This window comes from Ranitomeya variabilis, chromosome 4 (assembly GCF_051348905.1).
Source record: "Ranitomeya variabilis isolate aRanVar5 chromosome 4, aRanVar5.hap1, whole genome shotgun sequence".
NCBI classification, from domain to species: domain Eukaryota; kingdom Metazoa; phylum Chordata; class Amphibia; order Anura; family Dendrobatidae; genus Ranitomeya; species Ranitomeya variabilis.
In genome coordinates this window covers 264,636,606-264,651,542 of record NC_135235.1, presented here as the reverse complement: position 1 = coordinate 264,651,542, position 14,937 = coordinate 264,636,606, and the positions used below count along the sequence as shown (strand labels likewise).

At 45.0% G+C, this 14,937-nt stretch overlaps 1 protein-coding gene across 3 annotated transcripts; it reads left to right on the top strand.

The window, feature by feature from the left end:
* Nucleotides 1–229: 229 nt before the first annotated feature.
* On the top strand, nt 230–12,548 carry TEX12 (testis expressed 12). Of its 3 annotated transcripts, none has more exons than XM_077249746.1 (5): nt 230–300; nt 7,133–7,200; nt 9,003–9,093; nt 9,164–9,215; nt 12,134–12,548. In XM_077249746.1, exons 2-5 carry the CDS (start codon nt 7,138–7,140, stop codon nt 12,276–12,278), a joined length of 351 nt encoding a protein of 116 aa, XP_077105861.1. In that variant the 5' UTR covers nt 230–300; nt 7,133–7,137; the 3' UTR covers nt 12,279–12,548. The 3 variants fall into 3 exon arrangements, with proteins under 3 accessions (XP_077105861.1, XP_077105859.1, XP_077105860.1); XM_077249744.1 differs by lacking the exon at nt 230–300 and adding an exon at nt 4,754–4,908; XM_077249745.1 differs by lacking the exon at nt 230–300 and adding an exon at nt 4,837–4,988.
* Nucleotides 12,549–14,937: the final 2,389 nt, after the last annotated feature.

Genomic DNA, 14,937 nt, shown 5'->3' with positions numbered 1-14,937 from the left:
ACTGGAGTCCTACCTCCGGCATCCATGGATCTTCTTTTGACATCATCGTTGCAGCATGATGCACATGTGATTTTGTGCCAGGCAGGATAATTAGAAGAAAGAGAGCTGTGGATGCCGAGAGGTAAGACAAGAACAGATTATGGAAGTGGTCGATAGACTGAATTGATTTACACAGACTATAAAAATTGGATTTTCTTTTATTGTGATATCTATCATCTTATCTTTTTGTTTCGTTTTTACTCTAGTTTTTAAGTTTCGAGGTCTGGTGACCGAGTGGACCAATTATGGCGGCTGTTTGAGGTAAATTCCCATGTCCGTTCCTGCTGCTTATTCACCTTGGATGGGATCTTGCTCTTCCGTACCGCTCCTCTGTGTGGCTTGTTCATGTCCACCATCTCTCTGTCCACCACTGCTTTCCTGGGTGGGTGTTCTGTGGCTAGAGTCCTCCTCTTTGCTGCTTCTCTCCTGGATCCACTGCAGGTACCTTCCACGGGTGTTGACTTCCAGTTTGTTGGTGGCCATTGCTCATTCATTATAGCCTTTCCCCATCTTCCCATGCTTGAGCAATAAAGTCCTACTGCTTCCTGTACATTATGGAGGTGCATTTGTCCAAGACTATTTGGATTTGACCCAAATTACACCTTTCTCTGACCTCCACCTGTTTACAACTGAAGTCTACCTACCCTGTCCTTGTCTGACTCATGTGTCCCACCACCTTACCTTTATCATCTGTAGCTCCGCTACTGGAGACTCCAAATCTAAAAAGCGATTGTCCAAATTTGACTCCATTGATGTGGAAGGCCCCATATAAAATAGTGGAGTAGAAAGAGAGAATCTGAAATCAAGACCAGTAAGAGTTTAAAGAATCTGTCTGATATTATTGGAGTAACCTGGTTGGTAGAGATGTGTGCTTTCATCTGGTGCTAATGGAATTTGTGACACATTTTTAGGAATTGCCTGAAACCCCAAAATTGGACCAATTTGTGATTTTTGCGCAAATCACCTAGAATGACTACCACCATTTTTTACGTAGCAACCGGCCAGAATCAAATGACCGTGGATGGGCTTCTCCATAATACCTTGCAGCTATAACATCACATTATATAGCATAGCCAATCCAGAGAGACCATCATTAGCCTGTATAAAAGCAGAGGCAGGGAATGCAGCAGCTATCTTGTAGTGAAGCTGACAGTTTTGCCATAAAGATAAGTAGAGGAAGCCATAAAACACTGAATAAACATGAGAGATAGTGTCTGACAGAACAGCAGGGAAGGAAGAAGACTGGTGTGTGAGGAAAAGAGAAAAGAGGCATACAAGTTTTTCGCTGTAATTTGAGGCTTTGGAGCACTATCAATTTGTGGTGAAGCAGGATTTATTTGATAAAGATTATGTTATCGCTACGGGATTGGTTTTACATTTAGGCCCTTATGTTTTGGTCTAACAGGTTTCTAAGAGGTGCGTCTTCCAGTAAAATGTTCATGTGCAGCAATAACCGGCAGCCAGGGTGGAGCTGTCATTTCATGTTTTCAGTTGGGGTTTCACCTCATTGGCAATCATCCCAGTAATACCTGGATTACCGCAATTGCAGAACTTCAGGACCAAAAGCAAAAGGGCTGAGTGTTATTCAGAGCAAGTTCAGCTGCAACCGATATTATTATCCCCCCCACCCCTGTCACAGGTTTATCAGAAAATTGTACAAATGTTCTACTGTTTGCAATACAGCAATGAAATGAGAATAATGTAATTAATACAAGTAGTTTTGCCAAATCCAGAAAAAAATGCCACTTTTACTGACCTCATCACTCCACGATCAGCATCTTTAGTCATTAACACAGCCCCTTTGGCTGTTATGACCTGATGTAAGTGTAGTCTATAAACAAACAACAGTTTTTGGCAGCGTTCCCAAGAGCTCTTAGGTTATTCTGGGTAATGGAGGTTAAGTCAGGTGACTGTGATGGCCACTCCATAGCCTTCCAAGACTACTATTGAAACTAAGGCTTGGTGGACTTTGCGGTGATTGGGATCATTGTCCTTTTGGAAGATCCAATGACACCCCAAGCTTCAGCTTCCTCACAGAAAGAATAATGTTTTCTCCTGGGATTTCCTGATACTTTATTAAATTCATTTTGCCCTCCATACACTGTAGGTTTCCAGTGCCAGAGGAAGTAAAGCAGCTCCAGAGTGGCACCAAACCACCACCATGCTTCACTGTAGGCACCACCAAACTCCAACCATTCTTCACTGTAGACATTACCGTGCATCACTGAGCCCCAACTATACTTCACTGTACACATCACTGAGACATCACCGTTCTTTACTGTAGAAATCTCGGAGCCCCCGCCATGCTTCACTGTAAGTACGATTGAGCCACTGCAGTGCTTTACTGTAGGCATTACAGAGCCCCAACTATACTTCATTGTAGACATCATCAAGCCCCGACCATGCTTCACTGTAGGCATCACCAAGTCTCCACTATTCTTCACAGCAGACATCACCAAGCCACCACCATTCTTTACTGTAAGCATCACATTTACACCTCCATGTTTCACTTTAGACATCATTTGAGTCACTTCCATGCTTCACTGTAAACTTCACAAAACCACCACCATGCTTCACTGTAGGCATCACTAAGTTCCGACCATTCTTTACTGTAGGCATCACCAAGTCTCCACAGTTCTTCACTGTAGACATCTCCATGCGACCACCATGTTTCACTGTAGACATCATTGAGCCATCATCATGCTTCACTGTAGACATCACCACGTTCCAACCATTCTTCACTGTAGGCATCACCAAGTCCCTACACTGTAGACATCAGTGAGCCACTGCCATGCTTCACGGTAAGCATCAGCAATCCACCACCATTCTTCACTATAAGCATTGCAAAGTTACCACCATTCCTCACTGTAGGTATCACTGAGGCACCACCATGCTTCACTGTGGGAGAGTGTTATTTTCAGCATAAACTTGATTCTTCCCCCTCCATACATACATTTATCTCTCCATGGAACAGACTCCTAAAAATTTTTTAGTGGCTTATTTCTATAGTTTTGAGCATATATAGTAGGAGCCAACTGTTCTTTTCCTTGTTTGTGCAAGTCAATGATCTCACCTTTTTGGACCACTCTCTTGATAACCCAAGAATATTTGATACCTGAAGGCTACTGCCTAATGTTCTGAAGGAACGCTGCCTAAAGGTGCCATTTTACTTCCTAAATTAATGGTACACATGATAATAAGCAACTTTGTAAAACATCTTATCAGAGAAATCTTCTTTTTTCTCCTCCTGGACTGATCTTTCATTCTCAAAATTCTCAATTCACAAGTAAAATGCATCTTCAGTGAATACAGATTTTCCCATTGCTGAGATAGATTACAGTTGGTGCTCGGAAAGTTCTATGGAGATCTGCAGCTGATGAGAACTTACAGCAAGATGTCGGGGTTCCTCTGGCTCCTCTCTCTTCTGCAGTGAATTTTAAAAGCACCAACTGTCATCTCTTATCTCTGTAAGTGGAAGTTTGAGTTCACAGAATACAGATATTATCCAGGAACAATCAGTCCAGGAGGAAAAAGAAGCGGAATTCTCGGATAAGACAAATTACAAAGTTTCTTATTTTCATGTGTACTATTCATTTATGAAAAAAAATAAAAATAAAATGACCTTTACTAGTTAATTACAGACTCTGGATTTGGTGCTAATTATACCGTTCTGCATTTTTGGAAGAAAAAATAAAAAATGTCTGAATGAGGTCTTATAAGAAACGAAGATGCAATCTTGTTGTTATCCTTCTTGTTGTTATCCTTCTCTCTTTATGAACACAATACTTGTCCATTAAAGAGAAGTTGTCGCTGCAGAGCGGGCTGTCAATCACAGTGTTGGGGAGTGATTACATGATGGTGACGGTGACCTGCCCCCGCATTGCCCCGATGATTGGAAATGAGCGGCTGCAGCGAGAATAAAACTTCATTCATTTTCTCCCTGTAGCCGCTGCTCCAATAAGTCGGCCAGGCATGTCCTGTAAGTTCCCTTTAAGGTTATGTCCAAGGTTGTAGGAATCATCGTCTTGTATTAATGGGGATGAACGGCACAATAAAAGAAATACAGGGATGAAGCCAACTGATCTCCGCCACCCCCAGGTCTGTGTCATAGGCATTAATGGTGTTTAATACCCACGTAGTAATCGGGAACATAAACTGCAAGTTATCACCTGTATCAACAAATGTCTGCGTTCTGCTCAGTTAGCGGATCACACCAGTCTAGCCTAATAATCGCCCGCCATCAATTTTTAACCCCTTTAAACAAAAATTTACAATACGCTCACCCTCCATCCCTGCAGATGTCAGATTTACGCCGGCTGCAGTTATTTCCCTGCTCATTCAGCTTCGATTGGGTCTGCAGTCGTAAATCAGCACAAAAAAAGGCATAAAAGAGCTACAAACTCCTCGTCAGACTTCATGGCGCGCTCACTGATGGAACCTCAGTTAACTCGTTCTGCAATAAGCAATACAACGCAAAGGATGTAAGAGGCAAACAGTGCAAAGAAAGTCAATAAAAAAAGATTTTTACCCCCAAATCCATGCATTTAAGAAAAATTGTCCCCAACTATTGACTAGGCCTTTAAATAATTGCCTGCTGACCCTGTGATGATGGCAGCTGATCTGCATGGAGCGTTTCTCTGTTTTCCATCATGCTTTACTTTCTTTTTCCTGCAAATGACGCAAAAGACACAGAGCCCCGTGCACAGCACACTGAGGACAGACAGCCGCTGTAGGAGCATTGGCGACCGCCAGGGGGAGACCTAACACGAATGCGTCTCTTGGCGCGCAGCTCCGCTCTAACCTCAGACATGGTGCCGCGGGGGAACGCTCCATCTGCGCATGCGCTCCACCACGCAGCCATTATCCGGGGTGAGGAGCGCGCAGATCCGCATACAGTCTCTTGTTCCCCGGCTGTAGCGCGGAGGGAGCCCTCAGAGCCGCCGGTGACGGTAGGAGGCGCTGTATACGGCAGCTGAATGGTGGCTTGTGTTCTCAGGAACAGGGGAAGCTGGCAGGGCTGCGGTGCAATAGAAACTTACATAGGAGGGGGATGTGTGGGCGACTTAAAGGGGCTGTCTTACCTTCTTAAAGGAAATCTTTTGAATAAATATTATTAAAGTGAATTGCAAATGTTACAAAAAAAATGCAGAAAAAATGAACAGTAAAACTGTAATTTGTCACATTTCCCACGGTTGGACACTAGAGGGCGCAGCTGCTGAGCTGGTATGATAGGGATACAATGTAGCTATGAGGCTGCTGCAGGGGTGGTGCTGCCCCCGCTGGTGATGCACAGTGACCCTGAGGAGGGAGAATTAATGACAGCTGGTTTTTTTTTCTCTTTCTTTTAAACCGCAGCATCTGGTACAAGGGTTTACCATTGCTTTCCCATAGAGGAGCTCGCTGACAGAGTTAGTGAAGCTCAGCAAAGTGCAGAGAGCATCAAAAAGAGGGCGACAGGCGCCCCCTCCAGAACTGCACAGGACAGTGAGCGTGCCCAGTCCACAGCACAGGAGAGACAGCCTGAGACGCCCTGTACTCCCCTCTGCCCTGTGTGTGAGCGTCATCCTCAGCATAGGAGAGACAGCCTGAGACGCCCTGTACTCCCCTCTGCCCTGTGTGTGAGCGTGCCCAGTCCACAGCACAGGAGAGACAGCCTGAGACGCTCTGTACTCCCCTCTGCCCTGTGTGTGAGCGTGCCCAGTCCACAGCACAGGAGAGACAGCCTGAGACGCTCTGTCCTCCCCTCTGCCCTGTGTGTGAGCGTCATCCTCAGCACAGGAGAGACAGCCTGAGACGCCCTGTACTCCCCTCTGCCCTGTGTGTGAGCGTCGTCCTCAGCACAGGAGAGACGGCCTGAGACGCTCTGTACTCCCCTTTGTCCTGTGTGTGAGCTTCATCCTCAGCACAGGAGAGACAGCCTGAGACGCCCTGTACTCCCCTCTGCCCTGTGTGTGAGCGTCGTCCTCAGCACAGGAGAGACGGCCTGAGACGCTCTATACTCCCCTCTGCCCTGTGTGTGAGCGTCGTCCACAGCACAGGAGAGACAGCCTGAGATGCTCTGTACTCCCCTCTGCCCTGTGTGTGAGCGTCATCCACAGCACAGGAGTGACAGCCTGAGACGCTCTGTACTCCCCTTTGTCCTGTGTGTGAGTGTCGTCCGCAGCACAGGAGTGACAGCCTGAGACGCTCTGTACTCCCCTTTGTCCTGTGTGTGAGCGTCATCCGCAGCACAGGAGAGACAGCCTGAGACGCTCTGTACTCCCCTCTGCCCTGTGTGTGAGCGTCATCCACAGCACAGGAGTGACAGCCTTAGACGCTCTGTACTCCCCTTTGTCCTGTGTGTGAGTGTCGTCCGCAGCACAGGAGTGACAGCCTGAGACGCTCTGTACTCCCCTCTGCCCTGTGTGTGAGCGTCATCCACAGCACAGGAGTGACAGCCTGAGACGCTCTGTACTCCCCTCTGCCCTGTGTGTGAGCGTCATCCACAGCACAGGAGAGACAGCCTGCGACGCTCTGTACTCCCCTTTGTCCTGTGTGTGAGTGTCGTCCTCAGCACAGGAGAGACAGCCTGAGACGCCCTGTACTCCTCTCTGTCCTGTGTGTGAGCGTCATCCGCAGCACAGGAGAGACAGCCTGAGACGCTCTGTACTCCCCTCTACCCTGTGTGTGAGCGTCATCCGCAGCACAGGAGAGACAGCCTGAGACGCTCTATATTCCCCTCTACCCTGTGTGTGAGCGTCATCCGCAGCACAGGAGAGACAGCCTGAGACGCTCTATATTCCCCTCTACCCTGTGTGTGAGCGTCATCCGCAGCACAGGAGAGACGGCCTGAGACGCTCTGTCCTCCCCTCTGCCCTGTGTGTGAGCGTCATCCGCAGCACAGGAGAGACAGCCTGAGACGCTCTGTACTCCTCTCTGTCCTGTGTTTAGACCAGAGACTCCTAAGTGGTGAGCTGTCAATCATCTGGAGCTCCGATCAATGTTTTTCCTGGATGTGTTGTAGTAATCCAAAATTGGCAGGAACATTAAAATCAATAAAAATCTCATCTCTTTCTTCTGACGTTTCTTACGTTTTCTCTGTTTCATTCTTAAGCATATATGGAGACGATGGCGAGCAGCGCTGGGAAGTACGAGAGCAAAGTGACGAAAAGGAAGAAAGAAGTGAGTAACTGCAGGACACCGGTAACGGCGCAGCAGTAAGATGAATACTGGTAACGGCCGGGCCGTCAACGCCACGGCCCACAAATAACATTTACCTCCTGTCCACGGGATAGATGACAAATAATTGCTGGGGTCCTCCATCTGTCACCAGGGGGCCTAAAGTAAAGCTGTGTGGGGGTGACACAAATATATTAAAGGGAATGTCTGTATCCTACTCAAAGGGTTAGGGTTCATACTCACTTGCGAGCAAAACGGATGAGTGCAATCCGATAAAAAATCAGATTGCACTCGGACCAATGATATTCAATAGGTGACATCTCATTTGCGATTTTTTTTCTCAGCCGAAGGCCGGGGTCACACTAGTCTTAATACGGACGAGTGCTATGCGATAAAAAAATCACATAGCACTCGGACCAATGTTAATCTATGGAGCAGCTCCCATCATCCATTTGTTTCTCGTCTGTATTATACTTGCGAGTGAAATCTCAGTCCGCGTATCTCAGCTGAGAATCGCCAATGCAAGTCTATTGGTGCGAGAAAAAAAATCGCACAGCACACGGACCATAGTGTGACTTGCGAGAAATTCTCAGGCATTGGGCAGGTGACAGGAAAGGCTCAGCCATTATTTGCTCATTTTGCAAGTGTGTGAGAAAATCTCACCATACAGATGACATACTGATGACACACGGATACTTTGAGAAAAAAATCGCATCCTGGCATTGCACACGGATGAGATACGGATCACCATGCGGAGAATATTTGTGCGATTCTCAGCAGACATAATCGGGACAGATTTTTTATACATTGTGTGTTTTCTAGCCGAAATCGGACTGAGAAAAAAATCGCAGCATGCTGCGATTTGCTGCGAGTCTCGGACGAGACTTGCCAATGCAAGTCAATGGGTGCGAGCAAAAAAACGGACAGAATACGGACCATCCGTTTTCCGTCCTTTTTTTTACAGATACCTTACCATTGTGTGGCATAGAACATTGTAAATGGTCCCGTAAATGATTGTATAAAAATAGTTGCTGAGAAAAAAACGTATTGCATACGGATGTCATACGGGAGAGCGCCGCACCCCAGCAAAAGGTATGCCAGGAGGCAGAGGCGCAGTGTGCTCCAGAATAACAATCATTGGTAAGAATCGGAAGACTTAACGTACGTTAGTCCTGCAATCTTTATCCATGTTCCACAAGTCTCTTCTCCCCCCGGCTGATGGCAGTGTTCTGTCTACATCACCAAGAGAGGACTTAATAGAGAGACATCTTATTTTTTTCTTTTCTTTTTTTTACTTCGTTGGACCCTCACCCTCCTCTCCAAAAAAAGTTTGCTAATCATAAACTTCAGATGGGTGATTGATCCCCAGCAGATCACTTCTAGTAGCAATGATTGCAGTGCTCAACTTCCCACATTGTCCTATTATGTGCAAAAAGCAGCCACTAGGTGGCAGTAATTCAATTCAAATTCAAATGAGCTTTATTGGCAGGACTAAGTACAAGTTAGCATTGCCAAAGCATATGGTAAAAATACAGGGGTGGGGGAGGGAGACATATAGAGGTCCAGGATATATCAGGCAGTATACTAGGGCAAATCCACAGCCCTACGTACACATATATGCAAGGGGTGCAATAACCAAAAAATGGGTCTCAGAGTAAAGTCTGCTTAGGGTCGCGCCTTTAAATTAGCGTTTACAATAGGAGCTGCTGAAGACTTATAGTTAGTAGATGTTAAATAAATGAATTGCTGTATAAGTTACGGCAGGTTATTACATAAGTTACTTTGGTTTCAACTCACAAAATCAGAATGAAGACCCCGAGATCGTTCAGTGTTCATCAGCCACAAACCTGCCGTCAGACAGCCCGAAGGTGGAAGACATGGAGACCCTAATGAAAGGTTGGTGGAGTTTATTCTCATGCTGCATTCGCCCCCACATTTGTATGATCGCTTGGTTTTCTGTTCACAGACTTAAGCAAAGATGTCAGCCTGCTGTTCTCCAACTATGCAAAGACCCTGAGGTGAGCACGAGACGGACCACGTCCCCCGCAATGGTGGCGCCGTCAGTCTCATTTATGGTGATTTTAGGAGAGTGGTGGAGAAGACCCTATCATTTTTGCAATAGTATAGGATAAAGTATAGTAAATTTATCGGCCTACAAGTGTCCCCGGCCCCATTCAGTAAGTGCCGCTCAATTTTTAGAAGAGTGTCGTGAGCTGTGGGGAAAGTTAAAAAGTCACAAACTAATGGCATGCGCTGTAATTTGCGACTTTTCTACACTGGCGTAATAGTAAGTGTCCTCCAATGTGCTTTAAGATATTCTACAAAAAGACAAAATTCTAAAAAGTTTTAAGACAAAGGAATTTCAGACATTTCTGTGTAAAAGAAAAAAGAAAACAAAAATGCTGCCGTTTAAGATTTTACATCCGTCCTACAGATAAAAATTCTCCACGCTCCTGTCGCCACATATTGGACAAACATTCAGTAATAGAGATGGGCGAACCCGAACAGTAAAGTTCGTCGTCTGTACCGTACACTTACTGTTCGGGCACGGACATCGAACATGAACTTCACCAGGAAGTCCGTGTTACTGTTCGGGTTCAGCCTCTCGAACACCGGGCATGACATTGCCCGGTGGTAAAATCATCACCGCTGGTCAGAGCCACGGTTCCCACCCTATCAAAAGACAGCGTGAGCCCACAGCTGTGATCGGAGGTAACAAGTTTACCTCTGGTCATTGGTGTCAGCTGATGGGACTACTGCTTTCATCAGCCGACATCTGCTGCCGCTAATAACAGTGAGAGCAGTAGCGGCTGATGGAAGTATTCAGTTGGCTCCTGCGCTGTAAATAAGTAATTTAAAAAAAAAAATGGTGTGGGTTCCTCCTGTATGTTTGATAACCAGCCAGACAAAACTCATAGCTGGGGGCTGCAACCCTCAGCTGTCCTCTTCAGCAAGGCTGGTTATCAAGAATTGAAGGGTCTCCACAATGTATTTTTTAATTATTTAAATAAAGACACAGCCAGAATAAAGTATTTTATGTGAAATAAAACAAAACACACTTTTACTTTTTTATTTAAAAATATTAAAACACCGTTATACTCGCCAAATGCCTAATTCCATTGAAGCCCTCGTCTCCTAGGTGTTAGGTGAGCTAGCTATGTTTATTATTTTTAAATAAAAAAGTAAAAGTGTGTTTTGTTTTATTTCAAATAAAAGGCTTTATTGTGGCTGTGTCTTTATTTAAATAATTAATACATTGTGGGGACCCCTCTATTCTTGATAACCAGCCCTGCTGAAGCTGACAGCTGAGGGTTGCAGCCCACGGCTGTGAGTGTTGTCTGACTGGTTATCAAAAATACAGGGGAACCCATGCCGGATTTTATAAAATTCTTTATTTACAGCGCAGGCGTCACCAGTGACCAGAGGTAAACTTTATACATCCAATCACAGCTGTACGTGGAAAACTCTGGATGTTCAGGCCCTTCATTCAGTGAATGGGGTTCGGGTCCGGGTACTGTTCTGGCACTTGAACCCGAACTTTTTGTAAATGTTTAGCCAAACTCGAACATCCGGGTGTCCACCCATCTCTATTCAGGAAGTGTTTTTCTCTGAACAGCTTTTTCCTTTTTTTTTTACTCCTAAGTGTCGGTGACTCTTCAGTTAAAGGGGTTTTCCAACGATCGAAAGTTGCCCCCTGTCCTTGATCACTGGGGGGGGGGGTCTGGAGCTCTGGCACCCCAGTGATCCCAAGAAAGGGTTTCTGCAGAGCCCATACTATATGAAGTGGGGTTTGGGCATGTGTATCTCTGCTCTATTGTCTATGGGACTGCCAGACATAATAGCCGAGTCCAGTCCAATAGACAATAGAGTGGAGGTACATGAGCCCGACTCCGCTCTCTTCTAACCCATTCTCAGGAATACTGGTGGTCCCAGAAGTAAGACCCCTACTAATCCATATTCTGTGGATGGGGATGATGATTTTCAATCTTGGTAAAAGCCCGTAATGTGCATCGATCCAGATGTCTTCTAGAGCTGAAGGTTGATTTTTCCAGTCTGATTCGCAGCCTACAAGATCTTTTCATCACATGCATGCATCATTCCGGGCCTGCAAATCAGAAAAGGAGCTGGAAATGCCGTCAGGTAGTGTGGCGTTGGCAGAACACAGGTCCGGTGGCCATGAACCTTTGATGTGGCCTCTGGTCCAGGGTTCTGTGAATCCTTTTGCTCAGTCGTACTATTGGCTTTATTGTGAAGTTTGCTGCATATTTCCACATTAGTGAAGTGACGTCACTTTTTTTTTCTGCTTTGTGGTTTTCAAAATCTCAGTGAAAAAAAAAAAAGGCATTGTCGATTTTCCCATTGAAATCAATTTTCAGCTTGTTTAGAGATTTTGGAGGGGCTTCAGAATCCATGTAAAAAAAAAAATAAATAACAGACTCGAACAGCTGAACAGAACTTCTACTAGTGCCATAGAATTACAGCCGACCTTAAAGGGATTGTCCGGTAAAAACTAACTGATCAGTGTCTGACCGCTAGGATCTGCACCCATCACCAGATTGGAGACATTTTTTTATCCCCGACGGAGTACTTCTATTCCTGTTATGTTCAATCTCTATGGGGTCGCTTGTCACAGCTGAACGCAGAGAGAATGAATGAAGCCGCGACCGCAATTTCTCTGCTGATCCATCCTAATTGGGATAAGTGATCAATGCGGGTCCCAGCGATCAGACGCCCGCTGATCCTGCAGACAGATGATAAAGGGGCTGTTTGATGAAATCAAGTTAAAAGGTTTAAATAGGGATTGATAAATAAACAGCAGTAATGTGGAAAGTTCAGAAATGATCATTTAAGGAGCAGTAATTTGATGGATCCCCGGTATTTCCGCCTGCAGGGGATCAAGGACATAAAAATGTTGCTTTACCTTTTTACTCTTCAGTGAACGTTCAGCTGTGGATTCACTACAAGTACACAAGTTTGAAGAAATCCTTGTAGAAGCCAGATCTCTGGAGATGCAGATAAGACAGAAGAAGGAAAATCTCAGGAACCATCTCTCCACCATTGCCAAGACTTTACAGAAATGAGGGCAGATAACATTGCGTGCAGCTGTAAACGACAAGTATAATAGAAGCTGTTTATAAGAGTTGTGTAATTCTCAGGATAACATATATATATTTCCCCGGCCTCATAGAAACAAGGTTATACCAGGAGGTCCCCGGGGCTAAAATCTGGCCGGGGTGCGAGCTCCAACTACCCGCAGCCTCCCTTATCTGCACCGATCCCTGGACTGACGGGAGGAGCATTATGTGTATAGTATTGTGTGTTTTACTACAAGATAATAAATGTTTCACCTAAGAGAACAGGTTTTTTCATTTATGTATAAAAGTAAAACAGAATCCTGGCGAACAGGTTTTTTCATTTATGTATAAAAGTAAAACAGAATCCTGGCGAACAGATTCGCCTTATGTAGAATGGTAGATGGCAAACATAATGGGCAGATATAGCAATGCGGGCTCATTCTACCTGCAAACTCAGGCCGATTTGCAGTGTGGATTACTCATCACATATCCACAGCAATTTATTTTCCAGGGCAAATCATGTAAACGAGGTTTTCAAAATCCCAAATCAGCACAAAAATGGAAGGACGGTTCCGAATTCATTTAATTCTCATGCTTATTCTCATTGTACCCTATTCAGTACCTTTTAATGGAGTAGAGTGGAATCTGCAAAGAAATCCAAAAGTAACACAAAAAGCTATTCTGCCTGCAGATTCGTTGTGAATTTGTGAGCAAGTTTTCCTCTTTGGTGTGAACATGACCTCAGAGTGCGATTATAGTGAATTAGCGTTCCTAGGATTGCTCTTCTCCCCATAATCATGGGCTGTAAAGAGGTGGCCGATCATCCAAAGAACATGCGAACGCTTACAAATAATTGTTTTCGGCAGCACATCGCCCTGTGAAAACAGGACATGTGCTGTCAAGAAGTATGAGGGTATGTGCACACGCTGCGGATTTTGCTGCGGATCCGCAGCGTTTCTGCAGCTGCGGGTCGGCAGCAGTTTCCCATGAGTTTACATTACAATGTAAACCTATGGGAAACAGAAAACGCTGTGCCCATGCTGCAGAAAAAAACACGTGGAAACGCAGCGGTTTATATTCTGCAGCATGTCAATTCTTTCTGCGGATTCCGCAGCGGTTTTACACCTGCTCCATAATAGAAAACCACAAGTGTAAAACCGCAGCGGAATCCGCACAAAAAAACGCGGAAAATCTGCTGTAAATCTGCGATAAATCTGCAGCAAAAACGCAGCGTTTTTGCCCTGCATATTTATCAAATCCGATTTTTTCCAATTTTTCCGCAGAGGACCATTCTACGTGTGCACATAGCCTCATATTGTATACGTGCAGAATGCTCTATTTACATGGGAAGCACGGCCAACCTAAACAATCTATTAGAGCTCCAATCCAGAGGTTTTTTAATATTCTACTCACCAGCCGCCGTCTTCAGCTCTACCTGGTGCCACTCCAGTCCCACGGCGCCATCTTGTGACTGGCCGGAAGTCAGAGGTAACAGTCACAAGCTCTTGATGTAAGTCTATGAGAGCAGATGCCATAAACCTACATTTATCAGCCCTTTAAGGCATTTCTTATGGAGGACTGAGAAAACCACATTAAAGGGGTTATCATTTCATGATACGTCTGGTTCACAGATAATATAGGGAGAGACGAAGAAACTGGTGATGTGTTCTATACTTATGTAAATCGCTCTGTATATATATATAGTTGTGTGCAAATGTGTTTGCCCCCTTCCTGATTTCCTATTTTGCATGTTTGTCACACTTAAATGTTTCAGATCTGCAAACAAATGTAAATATTAGACAAAGATAACACAATCACAAAATGCAGTTTTAAAATGAAGGCTTTTATTATGAAGGGAAGAAGTCCAAACCTACAGGGCCCTGTGTGAAAGAGTTCCCCCCCCCACCCCTTAAAACAGAAATAAACTGTGCTTTATCACATCTTTGGGAAGCTGAATTCAAATTCCCTAACTTCACCCAGGCCTGATTACTGCCACACCTGTCCTCAATCAAGAAGTCACTTAAATAGGACCTGCCTGACAAAGTGAAGTAGACCAAAAGATCCTCAAAAGCTAGACATCATGCTGCAATCCAAAGAAATTCTGGAACAAATGAGAAACAAAGTAATTGAGATCTGTCAGTCTGGAAAAGGTTATAAAGCCATTTCTAAAGATTCGGGACTCCAGCGAACCACACCGAGAGCCATTATCCACAAATTACGAAAACATGAAACAGTGGTGAACTTTCCCAGGAGTCGTCAGCCGACCAAAATTACACCCAAGGTTGCACCAACGACTCATCCAAAAGGTCACAAAAGACCCCGCAACAACATCCAAAGAACTGCAGGTCTCACTTGCCTCAGTTAAGGTCAGCGTTCATGCCTCTACTGTAAGAAAGAGACTGGGCAAAAATGGCCTGCATGGCAGAGCTACAAGAGAAAAACCACTGCTGAGCAATAAGAACATAAAGCCTCTTCTCAGTTTTGCCAGAAAACATCTTGATGACCCCCTAGACTTTTGGGAGAATACTCTGTGGATTGATGAGACAAAAGTTGAACTTTTTGGAAGGTGTATGTCCCATTACATCTGGCGTAGAAGTAACACAGCATTTCTCAAAACGAACATCGCGCCAACAGTAAAATATGGTGGTGGTAGTGTGATGGTCTG